At 41.9% G+C, this 22,861-nt stretch overlaps 1 protein-coding gene across 1 annotated transcript in view; it reads right to left on the minus strand.

Moving 5' to 3' along the window:
* Positions 1–21,025, minus strand: part of LOC127575007 (glutamate receptor ionotropic, kainate 2) — a 358,965-nt gene extending 337,940 nt beyond the window's left edge. The window contains exons 1-2 of the mRNA XM_052024597.1: positions 20,923–21,025; positions 18,065–18,492 (exon numbers count right to left, since the gene is read on the minus strand). Of these exons, the coding sequence (XP_051880557.1) occupies positions 18,065–18,341 (277 nt within the window). The 5' untranslated portion in view covers positions 18,342–18,492; positions 20,923–21,025. The remainder of the gene's footprint in view (positions 1–18,064; positions 18,493–20,922) is intronic.
* Between the last annotated feature and the right edge of the window lie 1,836 nt (positions 21,026–22,861).

A 22,861-nucleotide genomic window follows, 5' to 3' on the forward strand; every position in this document is an offset into this window, starting at 1 on the left:
TTCTGGTTTCCTTACCTGAGGAAGGATATACTGGCTTTGGAGGCGCTGCAGAGGAGGTTCACCATGTTGATTCCGGAGATGAGGGGGTTAGCCTGTGAGGAGAGATTGAGTCGTCTGGGACTATACTCACTGGAATTCAGAAGAATGAGTGGGGATTTTATCAAAACATATAAAATTATGAAAGGGATAGATAAGATAGAGGCAGGAAGGCTGTTTCCACTGGTAGGTGAGACTAGAACTAGGGGACATAGCCTCAAGATTCATGGGAATAGATTTAGGATGGTGATGAGGAGAAACTGCTTTTCTCAGAGAGTAGTGAACCTGTGGAATTCTCTGCCCAGGGAAGCAGTAAAGGCTACCTCATTAAATATATTTAAGACACAGTCAGATAGATTTTTGCATAGTAGGGGAATTAAGGGTGATGGGGAAAAGGCAGATACGTGGATCTGAGTTCATGGCCAGATCAGCCATGATCTTATTGAATGGTGGAGCAGGCTCGATGGGCCAGATGGCCTACTCCTGCTCCTAGTTCTTCATATTCAGATCACCCAAGATTAGGTATCTGGCTGAAATTGTCAAGGTAATGAAGTTATTACTCAGACCACCACAGTAGAAGTGAATCAAAATTGAACCTACAGGAAGAGGTGCTAATGTTCAATAATTATTTGTGAGTGCAGAGTGAGTAAATAAGTTAAAAGTAATGTTGATAATTAAAATTATTATAAAAAATTATCACCACTTATCATTAGAGTAAGGATCCTTATTGCCACTTGAAAATTTTTTTAAATCTCTCAAGAATCAGCCAAAACCTTCAATGTCACCTTTGCTGTGATCAGGTCCTTCCTCTCCAACCAAAGGACAAATCTCCAGATTGAACCAAGCATAGCAAAAGAGTCAAAGCTATTGAGGAGTCCAAGACCTGTACCTACAAGCTGAAACCTAGTTAAATCCTGCAAACTCCACTCACTGTTACTGGGAAGTTAAATGATAGAGGGCTTTGGAGTTGAAAGCAAAACAGCTCAATCTCTCATCACAATGTCTAATATGACTTAAGATTGCAGAAAAACACAGTCCAAGACATCATAGATGATGAACGTCTCAAATAAAATCAGAAAATACTGGAAAATACTCAGTAGATCAAGTAGTTTTTATGGAGTTTCAGTATCAAGTCAAGATTACAGGTCACCCCCAGATTAGGGTTCTGTCCCTTTAAATTGTTTGTAAACCAAACAATTCGCAAGTCAGAAATGCAGCCACAAACCAACTTCCCAAGTGGCAGAAGATGCCTGCAGCCCCACAACAGCCTGACAAGTCCATCTCCCCTGTCTCCCAAATGTTCGATCGTATGTACGGGTTGTACATAAATCAGGTGCTTGTAAATTGGGGAGGACCTGCAATATTTTTTCTCTCCTTTCAGATGCCACCTGACCCATTGAGTATTATGTCATTTTCTATTTTTACTAGAGATGGTAAGGTTTTGTTTGAAGCATTTACTTGTATTGTCGTGGCTTTAGTTACTTTAAATTTGTCATATTTAGTCAACAGAGAAACAACTCGTTTTCTTAAATCCCTGATTTTAATTGCTCCTCTGATAGCAACTGTGCCTTCACATGCCAAGGCCTAAACTGAATTTCCTTTCCTTAAACTCTTCACCTTTGAAGCATTCTTTAAAACCGACCTCTCTTTCAGTGCCAACAGTCCCTTATTCTGCTTGGTCTCAGGTTTTGTTTGATCATGCTTGTGTGCATATCTTAAATTTGTTAAAAGGTAATGTGGACTCTGATGGACTCTGACCTCACGATCTACCTTGTTGTGACCTTGCACCTTGCACTGCACTTTCTCTGTAGCTGTGACACTTTACTCTGTACTGTTATTGTTTTTACCTGTACTACATCTATGCACTCTGTACTAACTCAATGTAACTGCACTGTGTAATGAATTGACCTGTACGATTGGTATGCAAGACAAGTTTTTCACTGTACCTCAGTACAAGTGACAATAATAAACCAAAACCAATACCAATGAATGAAAGTTGTTGTTGCCCTGTTGCACTTCTTTAATGAGATAAGATTTCAATAATACTTCACAGTGATTGTGTGGTATACCTTTATGTGAATCCATGCAAAGTCAACATGTGATAGCTAAGGACATATTCCTCTGCACTGATCTCTGTCCCAGATATTTTAAGTACAACAGTTGGTATACACAAACGAACGTATTTAGATGACCCAGAATTTTCTGCATTTGACAAACTTCCCGACCTTTGCGATAGTGGATGGTGAATCTCAACTTCCCAGCAAAGTGCCAGCCAGATTCTCATGGCAAGGTCTTGCACAGTGGCAGGGCCATATGTGCATCAACACCGTCACAAGGGAATGGCAGAACAAAAATCCCTCCTCCCACCCCACCAACAAAACCAATGGAACAATCTTTGACAATCAGCTAACATGCCACCTGGTATGGCCGACTGTTAAATCTTCCAATATCTTTGACATTTGGAAACACTTACAAAGCTGAATAAAATCATTTTTTTAAGAACAAAATAGAAACATAACAATAATTAAATTGGTTTATTATCCTCAGGTGTACCAAGGTACAGTGAAAAACTTTGTTTTGTATGCCATCCATACAGATCATTTCATCACATCGGTACATTGAGGTGGCACAAGGGAAAAGTAATAACAGATGATGTACGACATCAAGTAAAATGAGTTGTAATTCCTTTCTGTTAACAAGATGTGGACATTGCTGGCATTTATTATCCATCCCTAAACCCTCCTGAAATGAGGAGGATTAAGAGTTTACTAGGCAAGGGCTTATAGGTTTGGAGTCACACAGGCTAGACTAAATAAGGATAGCAGATTTCCTTCCCAACAGAGCATCAGTAAACCAAATGGGTTCAAACAACAATCCAGTGAATTAAAGGCTACCATTACTGATCTTTTTACCAGATTTACACAATTATTTGAATTTAAATTCTCCAGGTGTTGTGGGAGTTGAACCCAGGTTCTGAGCTGTTAGTCTCATAACTTAACCACAACACTATCTTACCCCAGGTCTAAACTGGTGTGAGTTTTACATGTGGATATCCCATGAGAGGTTCTCTCCAACATGAAAACAGTCAGAAAATTGCTGACTTTTCTTCACAAAATCTGGGCCAATGTGTGGCCAGCTATGTCATGCTGCAGACAGGGGTTTGGATTCAACCTTGCTTTAATGACCCACCAGACTGGGAATTAGGAAAGATTTAAGAATAATCCAAATATAAACTCCCTTAAACAATGAGGCGTCAAATACAATGATATTAATCCATCTGACTCTGACATCAGAGAAACAAGTTAAATGGACACATACTCCATTCCAAGACTCCATTAATAGAGTGCTGACACAGTACAACATATAGCTAATCTGCTTCATTAAGAAGTGAATTAAGTAACAGTTTCAAGCGTCGGTGGTAGAAAAGAACGTACAGAAGCATAGCTTGATGTACAGCGCTGAGCAGTACTCTACCAGTACTCAGAGAATAGAACACTTAACCTGACATTTTATTGCTTTGCTCTAAGGTACTGTAAGCAATACAGCATACAAATGAACACCTTGATCTCCTTGGGCGGTTCCTCAGCTTTTGTGGGTTCCGAGGTGGCTAATGTAGCACCCACAGCCTTGTTCACAGATGGAGAGGGAGGTTGCTGACAGGGTAGGTGCATGGGTAGTTTATGAGGTGGTGTGTTCCTTCCACTGCTTATACTGGACTTCTATGTGATCCCAAAGCATGGCCTTGAGGTTCCCAATACCATCCTGAATGCCCCTTCTCCACTTTGAGTGGTCACGGGCCAAAGCTTCCCAAGAATCAGTGGAGATGTTGCACTTCTTTAAGGAAACTTGGAGCACCTCTTTGAGTCCTTTTCCTCTGTCCACCTGGCAATCCCCTCCCACAACACAGCTCAGAATAGAGTGTCAGTTTTGGGGGTCTGATGTCCAGCCTGAGAATGATGTGTCTAGCCCTAGGTGACAGAAGAAGAGTAACTCAGATTTTAATGCTGGTAATGTTGGCCTGAGAGTGCACATTAATGTTGACTCGCTATTTTTCAAGTGAATTTGAAGGATTTGGCCAAGACAGCATTGGTGGTATTTTTCCAGTATCTTGAGATGCCTGCTGTAAGCCACAAGTTCCTCTTCAAATACACTTTTCTTCAATCACCCAGAGGCTGTGCTTGTGCATTGGAAGATATGATGAATTTAAACATTGGTTTCTGCCTTTGCCAAGAGATGGCCCTTGTAATATGGAAATTGGTCCACATTTTTTTGGTATTGCTATTAGTTTTGGTTTATTATTGTCATGTGTATTGAGATACAGTGAAAAGCTTTTGCTTTGTGTACCATCCAGATAGATCATGCTATACGTAATTACATCAAGGTAGTAGAAAGAAAACAGAATGCAGAATATAGTGTTACAGTTGCAGAGAAAATGCAGTGCAGGTAGACAAATAAAGTGCAAGTGCTAATGACAACGTAGATTGGGAGATCAAGGGTTCAAGAGTTCAAGTTTTGGTGTACGAGAGATCCATTCAAGAGTCTGAAAACAGTGGGATAGAAGATGTCCTAGGTTCATTCTCTCAAGCTTCTGTATCTGCCCAATTAGAGAGGGGAGAAGAGAGAATGACCATGGTGGGAGGGGTCCTTGATTATGTTAGCTGCTTTTCCAAAGCAGTATGATGTACAGATGGAATCAATGGAGGGGAGGTTGGTTTGCTGTCAACCTTTATTGTCAGAAAGTTGTGTGATGCAGCAAAGACAGTTTGGTAGATGTAAGACCTATCGTCTCATATGCTTTGGTGAGTGAGTCAACAATGCCTTGGAACGTGGCATCCAAAGATGCACAAATGCAACCATTGTCTGCATACTGCAGCTCAACCATTGAGCTTTGGATAAAGTTGGTTCCAGAGTGAAGCTGTTGTAGATTGAATAGTATCCCCATTATTTCTGAAGATCAATTCCACTTGCACAGGAAGTTTGTTGGAACTAAGGTGAAATATTGCAGCAAGAAAGATGGAGAAAAGTGTTGGAGCGATCACGACAACCATGATTGACACTGAACTACACTGAGAATGATCCTTTTGCAAACCATTGGTTGAAATCATGATTTGCACACTGTCATGGAATGGAAAGGATGGAGACGAATTTCTGTGAGCAGCCAAGTTTGAGGAGGGTGTTCTCCAGTCTAACACTAGTTGTACACATTCCACCGACTATATTCAAGGAGGGAACTTATTTAAGTGCATCAACTGCCAACTACAATGTTCTCAAATTGTTGACTTTCGAACAAAAGTAACCATATAATCCAAAATGAAGTGTTAACCATACTGAAATTAAAATAACAAAATGCTCTACTAGCTTGGATTTTTTTCTGGTAAATACCAACAGTTCTGAATGGAACTGTTGGTATTTAGTCATTTAAATTGAAACAAATTCAAGACTTCCATGCATGTGTAATGAAGATATGTGTAGATTTCAACTTACTTAAGAAAAGCAGGTGCAACATCTATCAAGGCACTCCACCGTTGGAATCCAGAGTTGGTTTTTAATCTTACTAAGATTCCCGGGAGTTACACTGAGGAATTGGCTCTTGGATACTGGTGTAGGATCCTTCACCCTTACTGATTTCAGTGGGGTTTATAGCATTATGAAAAAGAAAGCTAAGGTGATGGTAGGTTGCCTTATGTTTTTAGTCACGTAAGTTTAGTTTGGGTGCAAATTTCCCATATGTGGTGCCCATGTCAATAAGATATGGGCCATTATATTATTTTTATATTAAAGCACAGAAACATCTCAGTTTCATTAATTAATCTTTCAAATGGCTTAATCCGAGCAGAAATCATCGTGATCAATTCATCAACCTGTGATGGAGATTTTGTCAAGATAGCCACATACACTTGACCTGATATTGTTCACTGCACAACAAGTAAGGAAGAGCTTATTCTCAACACAGTGTGAGGTGTATTACCGTATGGTAACTGTGCGTTAAGATCATAAATGTGCGTTAAGATCATAACTCCATGCTGACTATTTGTTTGTGTGTGAATAAACCACATCAATTTCTCAAGACACACCATTGCCTATCAGTTAAGTTGATCATGTACTGTCAACAGTAGTTCTAAGCTGTGGTGCAAGATTCAATCTCTACTTTATGCTGAACTACATGACAGTGAGCTGCACAATTGGCCTCAGTGTCCACAGGCTCAAGAGTATCTAGGCATCTGGTTCTGATTATTACCCAACTATCTCCACTTGCATAGACTATGGATGAGTATATGGTCAGTACAACTGTGATGAACCCAGGATCCCCAAAAGAAACATAATCAATCATTGTCCAGGTATGGTCATGTACACATTGGGCTGAAACATACTCACCTCTGGCCAGCAGGCAGCAGTAAAAGTAACATAAAATTCATACTGGTATGGTCATGTAAACTCCTTACCTTTGCAGTTGTATCAGAAATAATATCAGTCACTTTCTTATCACTGCATCATACTTGCCTGTGTTGGCTTACTTTCACTTCTGCTGGCACAGACCAATATGATATAGCCACACACAAGTAACATTCTCTGTTAGTGCAGAAGCTAGAAAGGAGCTGGAACCAGATACCAGGGCTGAGAATGGATATACTGAGCTGAAGGCTGGATACAAAACATTTGGTTCATCAGCATATTGAATGTGTCGCTGACCTTGATTTAAAAAGATAAGTGGTTTGATTTTCCTCATTTTGCTTTATCCTCACATTTTCAATTAATTTTTCGTAGTTTGCTATTTTTAAGGATATGTTTTGTTTTTATGAAAGAATGTTCAGTTTGTAGTTATTTAAATCCATTTGAACTGCTTTTAAATGTCTCCAAATATCAGCGACATCTAAAACAATTCACTCTCCATCAGGACTTTCCAGGAGCAGTGCCTTGAGAAGCTCCTGAGGCCACTGTAGGTGAGCTCAGCCGGAACCACAGAGCTACAAGTTCTAGAGTCTGGGGCCAGGCAGAGGTGATGGTCTGGATCAAGCATGCTCCAAACAGATAGCCAGATCAATGATACCCATGAGAAATGTCTTACCATGAATTGCCACCTTGAGGAAAAATAGAGCAAGACAAGAAAATCTACTGGCAAAATTAAATAAAAGGAGAAAATGTAAAAAGCTTTAACCAATCCATGTTTTCATTTTCAGATAACAGTAAATACTTTTTTTTCTATATTTTTATTTTCTTAACAGACTTCTATTCTCAGAAGACTGTTTCTTAGTACCATGTCACTGTAAAAAGTAATAGAACAATGAATCACACAAGTTCATTTTTCTAGCTCTTATTCATTGTTCCTTAAATAATTTTCATTCAAATAATAACATGTTAGAATTGTTGTAGTTACTCATACTACCTGCCAGTACATTTTCAAATCAGTGTTCTTGTAGTTTTATAAAGACGATCTATACACAATGAAACATATGCAGCCTTCAGCCAGCTTTGAAGTGTAGAGCAGAAGCATAGGCTATACAGGGCAGGTCATAAAGATTTCACCACATTAATTTGAGAAAAAAAACTGAAAAGCAACAAATTACTGGTTCAAGCTTAATCTGGTTTTATGATCCATTCTAATACTAAATAGGGGCAGTTTTCAATTCAACATAATTCATCTCAAACTTCTTTTACAAATATGTTTATGACAACCTATCAGTTAGCAAATATAAACAAGTTTCAAGACCAATAATAAAACAAAAAAAGTATCTGAAATACTCAGCAGGACAGGCAGCATATGGGGAGGGAGAAAGGTTTCAGGATGATGACATCTCATCAGAGATCCTATGATATTTTGCTAATTACCAATTATTTGTAATTACCAATTACAATTAGTCTATGCCTCTTATCTTTTTTAGCCAGTCACAGACCTGAAGAGGGAATTATCCATCTGGTTGGAGTACAAGATAATCAAAATTTCTAATTTTACTAATATTTATATTTTCCAATTTGTATTCTTGTCTATATTCAGACATACAATTTTCAATACATCTTCATAAATATATATTTTACATGGTAACAATGATTTTTACAATTGTGTTCAAAGGAATTGTTCAGCTGCAACCTCACCTTAAGTGAATAATATTGCATTAAATTTCACAAAGTGGAATCAACCAACATATAACGCCACTGAATAAAATTTCAAAGACTTAATATAATCTTTATTTCAGTGTAATACAGTGAACAAATTATATACCTATTGAGAAATTGGGGTGGATTTATCTACAGCAAATGACATTGTGATTCCATACACCAAGCCAGCAATTGTAAACTGTCATATTCTGTCAGGAAAACCATGTTGAATGAATCTTCAAGATATTTAATACTTGGGAAATTGTAAAGACATTTGTGTTTTATAATGGCACATGTGTGTTTCAGTTTTAATAACAATATCTTTTTAAAAATGTCCAATTAATGTATAAGTTACTGTCATAACAATTTCATTCATTGGCATAAATAAGATCTAATAACTAAAAAATACTCTGGTATATGAATATTACATATAAATGAAAACACTAACCCCAATATGATATTGATTCAAATCTGTTGAAATCATCTACTTTCCATTTACACAATTACAAATGTCTGACAGGTTCCCATGCATAACTCAGACTAGACCAGTGGTTCCTGAAGTGAGAAAGTAATTTCTGTGCAGTTCCCATATTAGCAAACCAAACTCTGATGATTCATTTTGCCAGGAAGCAAAACTGGAAGTGACAGGTTTTATTTTGTGGTAGAAGAGCAGCAGGTGAATTCACATCACTCATACAACTATAAATTCAGCACTAAAGACAAAATCACCACAATGTCTTGTTACAGATAGGGTGCTTGTCTCAAACAATAGCTATAATAACATGTATCCAACATAGTCCTGCAATAATCCGTCTGAATAATTCGTTCTTTGTGGTTTTGTGTCATTAACTGCATGCGTTTTGTGTTTTAATGGTTTCTTTAATCCTTGTGTATGTGGGTTATTACTTCTCCAGAAACTGCATCTTTCACACTGTTATCATTCTAAATTAAAAACTGCACTTTTCTCCTGCTGATTAACCATCATTGTTTATGCATAATAGGTCTCAAATGGCAATTATTCTGTAACTGTTTTCTCTAATATAGCTGTATACGATGGATATTACTCTAACAGCAGTAGCAAGCAGTGGTGAAATACGTCAGCTACAATTAAAGAACAGAAGTCCTTAAATAAAAGATTTTTAACTAAGTCATGATGGTAGTTCAATGTATCCCTTTAAGTGACAGGCTAACTTTACTTGGAGTATGGTAAAAAGGAAATACTTCCCACTCATGTATGTCTTCCATTTGAGAGAACACTTAATCAATTCACCCAAAATGGAAAGAGGTATAGACATTTTAACTTAAAATAATTAAGCACCGTTGGTTTAATGAAAAGCCAACATCCATGGAAAACCAAGTTAGCAATAACCTTACTTCAATTTAGAAGATGCAGAATTTTAGACGCCTTTATCATTGCCCTGCAGATGGCTGTTACATTTTCTCTCAAATTGATAGGAGACATGAAGAGCAGAAGTGAGGATGAATCAAGCTGAAACACTCTTCTGCTCATTCTCACAACTGATAATACAGTTGTCTTGGCAGAGGCAAGCCTCAACTGGCTGCTTGTGCCCTTCCCCAAAGAATCTTGTAATACAGAAACATCTAAAACAAAGGAAAAAAAGAGAAGCAAACCAGAGAACAGGCCCAACAAAATAAAGGGGAATTTTGTATTTGAACAAGAAAAAGATAAGCTATTTCTTCCTAAAATGGACTAGACAACTAAGAATATCCAGTAAATGTGAACAATATAGCAAAATATTTCTCTGCAAACCTAATTTTGTGGGTATTTCAAGGCATTATTCTTATGAAAACAGGCAGATAATTAATCCTCGACTATTAGGAAGTAAAAGTGGTGTTTCAGTTAAAATTAGTTCAGAAAATGTAATCTCTGTAATCTAATATAACTTTTATCACTCAAGATCCACTGCAGAATTTGAGTGCATATTCCAGGTTCAGATTCCAGTGCCAAACTATGAAAACCCAAATTGTCACAGGTACCATCCTTCAGGAAGGGGTATTAAACCAAGGCATAGTAAATCTGTTCCATTAGTTCTAGTAAGCATTCAAGATTTTATGAGTTGTTCTAATGTTCCCTTTCAGCCAGCAGCACAAAAACAGATTAATGCGACATTCATCTCATTGCTGTTTAGATTATCTGTTAAAAGCAGTTGTCATTTTTTCATATGTAACAGACATTGAATATAAACCACTCTCAGCCATTTCTGCAAGATATAAGATATCTTTATTAGTCACATGTACATCGAAGCACACAGTGAAATACATCTTTTGCATAGAGTGTTCTGGGGGCAGCCCGCAAGTGTCGCCACGCTTCCGGTGCCAACATAGCATGCCCACAACTTCCTAACCTGTACGTCTTTGGAATGTGGGAGGAAACCGGAGCACCCGGAGGAAACCCACACAGTCACAGGGAGAACGTACAGACTCCTTAAAGACAGTGGCTGGAATTGAACCCAGGTCGCTGGTGCTGTAATAGTGTTATTGCTAACCGCTACACTACGGTGCCTGCCCCTACACTGCAATGCCTGCTGTTAGAGGAGAACCTGATTTTCATTATCCTCATTCCTTTCAATGTTTCATTTTACAAACTTCCAAATAATAAAATAATAAATAAGGAATCATTTGACATTATACTTGAACGATAATGGAGATGCATTGAAAGATAAATGACTGCGTGTCATTTTAGTAACTAACTCACAAATGCCCGGAATTATGGCTCAGAGTTACAAAGACTTTATGCTTTCTGAGTTCCACTGTCCAGAACTATAATTCATCCAAAGTTTGGTCTCACATCCTGTCCTACACCCTTCTCTTCAGCAATTTCCATCAATTCCTCACCTGTCCTTTTTCTTCATGCATTCCAACTCTGCCTCATTTGCAACCCTCTCCTGGCCCTACCCCACTATCTATCTATCTCTAACTCTGAACTCTGGACTGCTTTGATTTACTCTCTTCCTAGTCTACCTATGGTATCATCAGCAGCAGCCATCACACAGTGCTTTTCGTAAACCTGAAGACTTCTCTCTTCTAAAGCCTACTCAAAGCCAAACTCTTTGACCATAGCTTTGATCAAGTTCATTCTTTGACTTTTTTTGGAGTCCATTTTCACTAAATTACTATATTAAACCTGCTATAAAACTACAAATGTGACTATAATATCATATTCATATCTTTCTTGTTAATTTTTCACTCATTTAAGTGGCAAAGGTGAGGTATAAAGATTTTTGTACTTCAGATATTGTGCGCTTATATTAAATACAGCACAGCATGTGTCCCCAACAACATATCGCAGCACTAAACATTTTCTGCTGTAGTAGTATTAATTACTTTTAATTTCCACATCTGATATTTTTGTGGTTGCCTTGATGGAGATTACCATTTTATTAACTAACATGTGCTGGACTGACAATTCAAGCACATTTCTACGGAACTCTCTCAACCCATAGAAAAGTAAGACTTCGCACCTCATCAGCCTGTGCTGGATTCTAAGCCAGGTCCTGCCAATGCAAAGATATTATGCTTACTTTTTCTGGAACTTGTATTTAATTAAACTAGGGTTTAATTTGCAGTGGCTGGTTCCTTAATGCTTTGGTAATTCAATCAATCAATCAATCAATCAATAATGGTTGGAACACCAGGATTACCGCCATGCAGTAAAAGAAAAGAAGCTGTGTTTGAGATGACTATTAAACAGCAGCATTCAAATTTGTTACAGATAGCCATGACTTCAATATGTGAGAGGTGATTATATAAAAGCAAATCTTTGAGTAAAAGCTTGTGAACAATATAATGAAACATATCCATTGCCAGGTACCCAAGGTTAATGCGGAACTTATGTAACCCAAGTGGTATATTGTGTTAAGTATAATATAAACACACAGTGAGTTGTTACTTATTATCTCAGTGTGATTCACTTTTTATAACATAGGTATCTTCTAACTGTGATTTTAAAAATATATTAAAATATTCCTGATGAACAAATTTCCTTATATATTTTCAAAACCCTCAGTAAATTTATATATGGCTTTTCTTCCCAAACCCTTCTCACTAAAATAAAATTGGAAAACACATTTCAGGATTGCCATTTCTTTTAAAACCATGAATTGCTACCATGTTTTCAATTATGTCTATCCACTTACAAAGGAATGCAATACAGACTGAATGGTTATTTTTAAATATACTTCCAAAACAATTAATTATTTTTTTTCATTTGTAAATAGTTATATTTCATTGTTGTGTTTCCTGCACCAAGCACAATGTACAGAATAGTTTTCCATAAATTTGCCATTTATGTTCACGGTTATGCACATTGTTTTCCACTCATATTAAGTGGGTGAGCACCATATGGTATCAAGCATTCATCAATATTTTAAACATCAGAGGTTGTAGACTGTGCTTTATTTTATCACAATATCTAGTGTGCTAACTGGATTTGTTCTATAATGGCATCAAGCGCCGATTGATCATGGGCATTGATCATACCTACATAATTTCTCATTATTAACAACAGCCTCACATAGGTGGTCAGTGAGCTGACAAGAGTCTGATTGTTTTTGTGATTGAAAGATAAAGCAAGTGTATTTATATATTATAGTATAAGCTAACTGATTATTAGGTGAACAGCTAATATACATCTGATTGTCCCTTGATGTTGAAACTGTGTAATCTTTAATTTGGATTCAAAAATAAGAGTCCAGACTTCATTCCACTCTGCCACACATCACAGGTCATCAATTATGCTATATGTGGCATTCATCATTTTTATTCTCTTCTACAGTTATAGAACACTATGTCCAGCTAATCCCCATTGCCTTTTTCAATTAAGCTACTACAAGACATTTTAATACAATCAACCACAATGATGTACCATTAAAATTCTTGTTCCATGACAATGTTGTGCCATTCAGTGCCCCCATTTTGCTACCATTCCCAAACCCTTTAAATATAAATTCTATTAATAGTGTGACATGCCTTATTACATCGAGAGGTATGACAGAGAAAATACATACAGGGAGATCAGCAAATAAAGATTAGACAAACATGGTACAGGGATCTACGTGGTAATTAATGGGGGAAATGGCCACCTTTCATATACAATGGGTTCTAAATTAACAAGTTCTGCAAGAATTTCTTCTAATGCTTAGATGGTTAGATTCTCAGGTGTATGGAAGGGGTGGGCAGCCAGGTAAAGGATCGATTACACGGTAATGACCTATCATATTGATGTTTCCGTTGATAGTATTTTTCACCGGGATAATCCCATTTTTTGGTCATCTTAATTTATTCTGGCTCTCCCTTCACTTGCCCATACAATTTCAAACTTGTGAGGGATGTGGGGGATCTGTAATCCATTGGAAGGTCGAGCTACTGTTCGTCCAAAAGGGAGGTACCAGGAATCTGAATTAAGGACAGAAAATGCCGGAACTACTCAGCAGGTCAGAGAGCATTTGTGGAGAGACGGAGTCAATGTAGGTCGGATGAAGTTTCATCGGATCTGATAAAGATCTTCTGCCTGAAACGTTGCCTTTGGTTCTCCTTCCACAGAAGCTGCCTGGTCTGCTGAGTTTTATTATCGCCGAGCTGTCGGTGCCGGTAGGAACACATTCCATGACTGTCTTGACCAAGCTATGATTTTGTCTGGGTGAGCGGCAGTTTAATTCCGCGGGCAACGCATGATCGGGGTGAAAACAACAGCAACAAAATCCAAGCAACCCCCACCTAATTTCTCTAAATAGCCTCATTTTAGAAAATGGTCGCTGTAAGTGGAAGTGTTTGCATCTGGATGAGTGCAAGGAACTGCGAGCCAAGAGCGTTAATCAAGGGCCCTTCCGAAACGCCAGTGCTGTGTTGGGCTGGACTCCCCGGCTCTCTGCGGCAGTCTGTTAGTTCGCCCTTTGCTGCCTGTTCCCATCCCCTCTCGAGTGTCCCAGCTAACAGTAGCTCAGGGATATTGCCCAGGGAACCGCATCCGTCCATTAATGTCGCCAGTTGCTTGTTAGGCTCCAATCCTTCCAACACCGCCTCTTCACTCTGATTTTTTTTGGTCTTGTCATCCTGCCGTTCGGGTGATTTCTTGCCTCCTAGTAGGTAGTCATGGCGCTTTAGTGCCCGGTATAGTCGAGCACCTGACAAGAGAAAGGGACGATCTCTCTGAAACTGTTCTGGTGCATACCTCTTATTGCACCAACTCATTGATGTTCAGAGAGGGGTGATGGCAGTCTGGGAAAAGTTCAGGGAAACAAGCCGCAAATCTAACCTGGGTCCATGGCCTTGGAATCATGCTATGCATAAGGAGCCCATTGGTGCATCCTTCCGATTTTGCCCATGCATCTGGCTGCAGTTATAACTCAGATTATAGTTGTGGTTCCGTTTGTGAATGGGACGCAGACTGTGAGTACGGTTGCTCTCTGCCTCTTGCAGTGTGTGGTTATGTTCCTGATGTCGCTGCTGGCTGCCCTTATGGTTCAGGCTGTGTCACTGTACTGCCTGTTGCTTCGATCGACTTTGGCTTTTGTGCTTGTTGTAATTCACGGTGTTATCTGCTTTTGATCCAGGCTGCGATTATCATTGGCTGCTGTCGAAAGCACTGTCAAGTGCTGTCTCTGAAGGGTTGGTTGCGGATGCGATGCCGCTGTCCTGAGTGCTGAAAATAGAATCGGCACTCTTACTCCTGTAGCAGAGTAATCAGTTCACCGGCACATCGGGAGGTGTGCAGGGCACTCCCGTCCTCATCGGTATAAAGACACCGGGCCAAAGCCCGGGTTCTCTGCTGTCTTACGTAGTCCTCCCTCCCAAAGTAGTGGCACGATGGGCACAGAAATCAGATCGGCAATCTGCTGGTAAACTTAATTGTTGAAAACACATCGACTTTTAATATTTGTGAAACCAAATCCGAGTCCTTTTTTTTACCTAGAGTAAGATTGTCTTCGCTGGTCTCGCTCGAAGAAGCGTAGCCCTTCGAAGCGCGGCATGTAATGTTAATAGGAGCTTTTACTAAATCAGAAATAAATATTTTCTGCGCAATTCGTACGGGTGTCTTTGACGTATATTGGAGGAATGTATAGGATAGGGTGGGGAATGAAGGGAGATGGTGACTGCGACTTTGACCAGAGCTACTAAAATACATGTTACAATTATAAAGCTTTCTGTGGAGCATTGATGGTGTGAAGGTTACTGTCATGTAGGGTATGTTAATACTTAACTGGCTTGATCGATTCTCAGCAGAAACATCGTATACGAGGGCAATAGACCAGCCTTAAAGTGTAACGTCTAATCGCACGACTTTATTTTCTCAATGCACTGGCCGGTGTAGTTGGATTCTCTACCTAACTCGCCGCACCACCCCCCCCCCCCCCCCCCCCACTCCCCGCACCGCCCCCCCTCCAGTGAAAAGGAGAAGTGGTTACGCGGCATCACCATCCCGCCCCCATTAACAATAGAAAAATCCATATCAAATGTGGGATATGGCAACTTGGCGAATATTTTTTTCTGACTGTTAGAAGGCAATAGGGGGTAATGGTGCATTTCAAATGCGGTGGCTGGAATACTTCAAGTCAAAGCGCGTTGCCATAGCGCTGCTACATTGAAGATGTGGCCTGCCTTTTAAACAGCGCTTGCTGAAACCGCTGTCTCTCTCTCTCTCGCTCTTGACAAGTACCTGTTCATACGGGAGTGATGCAAGCTCGCTGCAAATCTCGGTCTGTCTGCTTTCAAAACGCCAGAGTGGATCGTTACAAAATTAAAATGGATCTGGGATGTAACCTGACAGGGTGTTTCTTTTTCCCAACGGGAAGCCTGCGTGGTTTTTTTTCTTACCGTCTGGGTGGTAATCACAAATATTAACAAGAGGTGTGTGGATACGGTAGAAACAGATCGGCGTGCATCAACATAGAATTAGATCCAATCAACTTTCAGTCCTGACACCGTTGGGTGGAAGGACTCTAACCTAAAGGGTGGGCGCCCGCCGTGTTAATGAGGGGGACGCCGCTTCAGAAGGACCAGGAAATATAGTCAGGGAAAAGTGAAAGACCTTGTAGTTTTGTACTTTGATCCTGCTGTTGTCTGCTTGGATGTCGGACACCACACTACAAGGGCATTACACGCGCATTATAACATCCGCCATGCTAGTAGTTAAAGCGTAATTCTTTCTATCCAAGCGGATATAATAAACGTCATTTCTAAGCCGAGGGCAATCTAAATAAATGTTCCAGTGTTGTTCTAGACCTCATTGAAACGCCATAATCGAGCTGTTGGGGATAAGTTCTGGCGATGTAACCATTACCAACATCGTGGATCCTTCGGATAAATTACGAAGGAATTGCATCAACTTCCAGCCGTTATTTTACAAATACCGTAGCAGCTCAAGCGCCGGTTAATGCACATATTCTCACCTACAGCAACCATCTGTTGGCTGTAACTTGCTTTATGCGCTCTTCGATGCATAGTATTTGTGAGAAAGTAGCTGTGCGTGTCGTGAGAGGGTGATTATGATATAATTTTATTGGGAGACCAGAGTATATGAAAACTGTATACACTCCGTCTTGCCCACCCTCTCCCCAACCACCATTATTAACAAAAAAAAGGTCGCTGAGGGTGTTAAAAGATGGGTTAATGATGTCATTCTGTTGAGCGGATCGCTCTTGATAGCGTTGACAACTGTTCAGATCAACCGGTGACTACATGGAAATTATCAATACCCTACAATTGTGAACCCAGTAGACCGAATCAATAATAAGCAAGCTGGTGTGGTGATTATTATCAAGAGAGTGCTCAAACACATTTGCGCTTTCATTCCGGGAACTTGTTGCGTCCGGAGCCGGTTATATATTCTTCAAGTTCGATACGCCCCTTCTCCACAACCCCCCTCTCCATATCGCCTTGCAAACAGTAGCGCCTTGTACTTCAAAGTAAAAATCCAATATTTACACTCACACATGCTAGAATTTAATGGCAGACTTTGTTTACTCTCTCTCTCTCTCTCTCCCTCTCGGTTAATTGATCAAATCTGCCTCGGTAAGGCGTCTGATTCTCAAATTATTTGCAAACAGAAAGCGCTAATTGATTAACAGTTGTCTTCGCGCATTCGTCTGGTGGGTTTTAATTGTCTCCGGCACTCCACATAGAACTTCGCCTGCCTGTCCTTGTAATTAATTACAGCTGTTAATATTCACACTCAAATACTTTATTAAGACTTCATGCTCTTTGCACTTACTATTCAGATCCATTTAGGAATCTCCTAAGTGTGGGCATTTTATTTCTGTGTTACAAGTTGAGATGAACGCACTTCTATTGCCGATACTGTCAGCTTTAAGCCTCGCCTGCTCGTCAGAAACAGTCGATTTATAATTTTGGGCAGAATCTCCCGTTTTGGGAACAGATGCTTGTGCGAAACAGTTTGACTTAAGTGCTCGAGTATAATCAACTATGGGTGATGAGACACCGGGTAGTTCTCCATCAAAGACATCATTCACTCTTTTCACATTGAGGACGCCAGTGTCCTGTCCCGCACAAGACAAGGAAATAAAAGCCCATTTCTGTATTGACCGATAGTACCGGAATATTAACTTCATGCGGAATTGGATAATCTTCCGAGCAGTTTATAGCCCTCAATGTATATTTTCTTTTTTTAAAAAAAAGTAATATATTGGACCACGGAGTATTAGAGATTGCAAGGTTAACAAAGTCAGTCCCGCCAGACAGCTCATCCTCAGGAGCGAGCAGAAGCCGAGCTGAGCGAGTCTGTCAGAGAACTGCAGCAAACAGACCAGACCATCTTAATCTTCTAAACGGAATAGGACATTTACCGGGGGTCAACTACGGAACCTGCAGCCTGCCCGCACCGATCGCCCGCAAGTTCAGCAACCTGCATTTGCAAATCACATAGGATAAAATCAAGAAAAAAAAACAAAAATCTTACCAAATCTTAAAACGTGCGGCATTCCCTGCGAATACCCCATCCCCAAGAGGCACAGGAAAAGTCTAATCGAATACTCAAAGACCAGACTGTTTAGAAGCGGAGAGATAATCTTCATGATTTTTGTATGTATATCAATTCCAGGGCGTGTTTCCCCTCTTTGTGTTATCAATATCAAGTTCCACTGCAGGGTTGGATTGACGGCGAGCAAGAGCGGTCGATGGCCCACTGAAAAGATCACGACATGGTCACAGAGAGGCAGCGCGACTGGAGACAGCATATGCTTCCCAAACCATTAGCAATCCCCGCATGTTCTTCATTCATTCACTGCGCAGAGAGGCACTCTTCCGCTGCAAGGAATGGTGGGGCATCCATGTTTTCAGACTCCCAGATTCTTGAAGAAATCCATCCACAAGTCCAGATCGGTGACGCTGAAAGGAGGGGAGGGGAGGGCGTGGGGTGGATGAGTGGAGGGGGGTGGGGGCGGGAGGAGGAGAGACGAGAGATGGGTACAAAGATCCAATGATAAGAATCAATATCGCACGCATTCAGACGCCAGATCAATCAATTGTTTTTTTTAAAAAGGACATCTAGAAAAATAAGCGAGCGCCCCGCTGCACTGCTGCACACACAACGCTCGTCTGACGTGAAGCTTTGCATTAGGATGTGAGCGGGAGTGGGAGAGCGGTGCAGATGCCTGGCTGCCCTACCGCTGCTGCTCCCCGGCATCCACATCAGGCCCTCTGTTTGATCCTCCCGGGGTTATTAAAACCCTTTCCCGTCGGTGAGCAGACAGGATTCTCCCAGAGCCTGTGTGTCTCTCATGCACTCGCCGCAAGAAATGTCCCGGGTGTCAGTGTTGAGGCCGGGATAGGTGAAGTCAACTCAGCCATGAAACCGCCACGGATCAGCTGCCAGCACCCTTCGGTCTGTGTATGTATCCGGGTAGGGGATGGCGAGGGAGAGAAGGAATGAAGCGGTGTCTACAAGGGACGGCACCTGTTCCATTTGTGCTCCAATCATGCATTTCGTCCCCCCCCCCCCCCCCCCCCCCACACACACACACACGGGTTTTACTTTAAGGAAGTCGTGGCGGTAGTTTTATACGGGGCACAGTCATTGAACCAGTAAAATATTCTGAAATAACCTTTGGCATAAGAACTATTATACGCAGCACTGTTCCCCGGAGATTATGCACTAAACTGCGACTCGGAACGCGGAATGTGGTGTTTGGGGTGTGAGTGTGCGTTTGTTGGGGGAGGGCAGTGACGAAACTGGCAAAAACTGTTGCATTTCGACGGAAAGGCCAGTCAACCAAATACTCGTCGCTTCTCGGTACCAGACCCTCACTACATCTGAGATCATCTGACATAAAACTGGAGGTGTCCCATTCAACTCCCGGCTCGTCCACGTCTAGCCTGACCCACAAGGTGGAACGAGTAGCCACCTTGTCTCAGAAAAGATGGCAGAAGTAATTGTATCTCTAAATTACAAAATCTTTGCCAATTTAGGTTATTACGAGTCCCAGCAACTGGAATGAACTGGTTTCTCAAAGCACGGTGATCGATAGCAAGCCTTTAAATCCTTTAAAATGCACTGAACAGTTTATTAGCTTGGAAGTTAGTTACCAACCAGAATACAGTCCGGGATGGTTGGACTAGCAGAGGAGGTCGTGGCAGTAACTGTCTTGCCGGTTTAACACTTTATGATGTAGTCATTGAAACGCAGAAGCACATTCGGAGGTTGTGGAGTACGCTGGAAGACCGCAGGAAAACATATCAGCCTCTGTTGCAGGAGAGCTGCGAGCGACGCGCCGAGCGCTAAACTAAGGATTCCAGCGACCTCGTCTGGCCATTCCATTATCTACACGCCGTGGTCCCGGGATAAGGTTTGGAAGGAACCACATCAAAGCTGGCGTGTAAATGTCACTCACTCATCCCTAACACCCGAACCAATATATAAAGCGCGACTTTATCTTGGAGATATTGGCGCCCACTGTGTTAAAAGGTCGATTTGAAAGCTGATATCCCAAAAAAAGATACAAAAAAATATTATTATATTTGCAAGTTAAAAACCTGCCAAATCATTGCATTCATCCTTTCCTTGGCTCGGACTGTCACCGATGGGAGTAACGTAGAATATGGGAAAACGGGTCAGCCTGTAGCCGGTGGAACAGTTGCCGCAGAAATTGCACCAATTTACCAGTAGCCAGTCCGCCAATACCGCACACAGCTCTTGAGAAAGCTCCCGTTTTGAAGCGCCGGAACCTACCTATGAAAAGTGTGTATACTCTTGCATTGAAAAATCGGTTCAAGCTCGGGACCTCAGCAAAGCACACGAAAGGAGTCGGCAAACTCTGGTAGTGAGTGCGCGGACTGCGCGGGGAGAGCTGGTGGTCGGATCGATCTACGTGCGAGCCGATGAGTTGCTCGGGTGGCGATGCTAATCTACAATGACGTGAGTGAGGGGGAGCACAACACGGAGAAATGAACTCCGGCCAAATGCGCCATCCCGGTGACTCCGTGCAGTAGCTGGGTGTCGGGGGAGACCGGCGCTGGGTTCTTGCCTCAAAACATCAATTAGCCGAGCGCTTTGCCCAGTTGCCCTTCACCTGTTCATTCGCCTCACGGACGGGCGGCTTCATTCACACATTGTTAGGGATGCCTCTCCTCTTGCCACCTGCTGTACCCCCAAAAGTGGCTCTGGTCGACTTCGTCCTCAGAATCAAACCCCTTCTATCAAATCAAACCACCCGTAGTTGCGTGTACCTGAGAGCAGGTGATACGTGTGGTAATCGGGCGCTCCGCTCCTAAAAGTGGGAGGCGATGGAACTAATAAAAAAAGGGGAAATTAATACTCACAATTGTCAGGAACCCTGTACCCAGCGTTACAGTCTCCCAAACCATGCAGGGGGACGTTGGAAGAGAGAGTGGCTGCCTGGTTTTCCCCAATGAGATATCGCGCCGCCCAAGTCACAAGCGTCCCTGGACTTCATTTAAGGCAGAAAAGTCTGCTATCCATATACTACTGCGCCCGCCTCTCGTGCGTCCACATGCAGAACTGACGAAGAATGGGCCCTTCCTTATCATTCAGGCCGACACCCGAGCCAAGGATGGCTGGGTGACTGCCCAGCGCCACTAAAGGGGCGCGTTCTGTTGAGCCTTACAATCAGTGAACTAGCCGCCAACCAAGGAGACAGAGCGCCCTTATGTTAACTGCACAATGTGAACGCTTCATGCGCATTGTTCAACGCGGGCGAGATGGCTTCCCGGAAAACCATTTTATTATCCTGGCCTGCAGTCCAATAAACAAAACGCGATCTATCTGCTGGATCTATTCAGTGGCTAATCGGGGCGGCTCTGATGCAGCCAATCATTTTGAAACTTATAATCAATCCATCCAACCACCTTTTGCACAGATCCTCTTAAAATTGGATTGCTAGGTACAGTCCCAGCAAGGTTAATCGCGACGTAAAGGCATATTTGTTTTATTTCACAAAAGACTTGAAATATAAATACCTTACTTCGTTAATGCCTCGGGTTTTGGGTGCCTTAGCAGCTGGTTCAATAGCGCCCTAAATGGTGCTAAACGCACTCGTTTCCTTCTTGCCTCGGGTTTTAAACCTCAGGTTGTTTTCTCTTTACATTTTCTCTTTGGGTACTTTGAATACGCGGCGTGCAGTTCCGCTGTAGGATGAATTATCTTTAATTCCCACAAAGTGAGCGGAGCCTCGGCGGCGCCTTGGCACACTCGCGCGTGTGGATTTGCGGGCTCGCAGTGACTGCTTTCAGTCCTCCCCGTCACATGTTGTGTGTGGGAGGGGTGTGTGTGTGTGTCTATATCCTGGGCATGGAATCACAAACATTGCTCCCATAATATTCCCAATAAACGAATGAAGTGATGAGTTCAAGCCAAACGCACCAAATTCCCTTCAAACATTATGTTCGCCCAGTTTTCAGCCACGCTCAGCGCTGGAGACCTCCCCGCCCTACTACATCTGGAGATATTTTCTTTCTAAACAGATCGAATTAAGTTGTTGCAAAAGCCTCGTTTATCACTGTGTGATGTTTACATAATTTTTTTTGCGAACAGCGGATTACTGTAACCAGAAACAAAATTCGTGCCGCCTAATATCACGCCACCCCCTCCGCAGATCTGCTTGTTATGCGTTTATAAAATCGCACCGTGGACCCGGTCAAAAGCCACAACGTTGAAACAATCGGGTCACACACCCTGATGACGGTCCCTCTCTCGTGTCTCACCGGTGAGTGTGCCCGGGCTGCGGACCCTCCCGGCTGTGTAAACCAACATTTGGGCTCCTTCAGCGTTTCCAATCCTCCTGGATTATCCTGCGATTTCCAACAATTAATTTACCTCCTGCAAGATGAAGAAATCAACGCAGAACTCAGAGGCCACCAAGGCAATTCTGTGGGGTTTTAAGTTACTTCAACCCCCTCCTCCCATTCCCATATTTGTTAGCTATATATGAGAAAACAGACGGTGGGGGTGAGACCTAGACGGGCCCGGATAAGGAGGGCCATGTGGTTAAGGCTTTAGAATTGCAACCTACCAGGCAAGGGGAGTCTGGTGCCACGGAGGGGAAAGGGTTAATTTGGCGATTAATGATTCTGGGGGGTGATGGTCCAAGATCGGCGGCTTTCCGCGGTGGAGTGGGTTCAAGGTTCACAGTGGACGGCGGGGGGGGGGGGGGGGGTAAAGTTAAGGAAAAGTTGCATCGTCCCCCACTACTAATCGCCGCTCCCTTCCGCCACCCATCTCCACCCCTCAGCTCTCCCCCAA

The sequence above is a fragment of the Pristis pectinata genome, chromosome 10 (genome assembly GCF_009764475.1).
Source record: "Pristis pectinata isolate sPriPec2 chromosome 10, sPriPec2.1.pri, whole genome shotgun sequence".
Classification (NCBI taxonomy): domain Eukaryota; kingdom Metazoa; phylum Chordata; class Chondrichthyes; order Rhinopristiformes; family Pristidae; genus Pristis; species Pristis pectinata.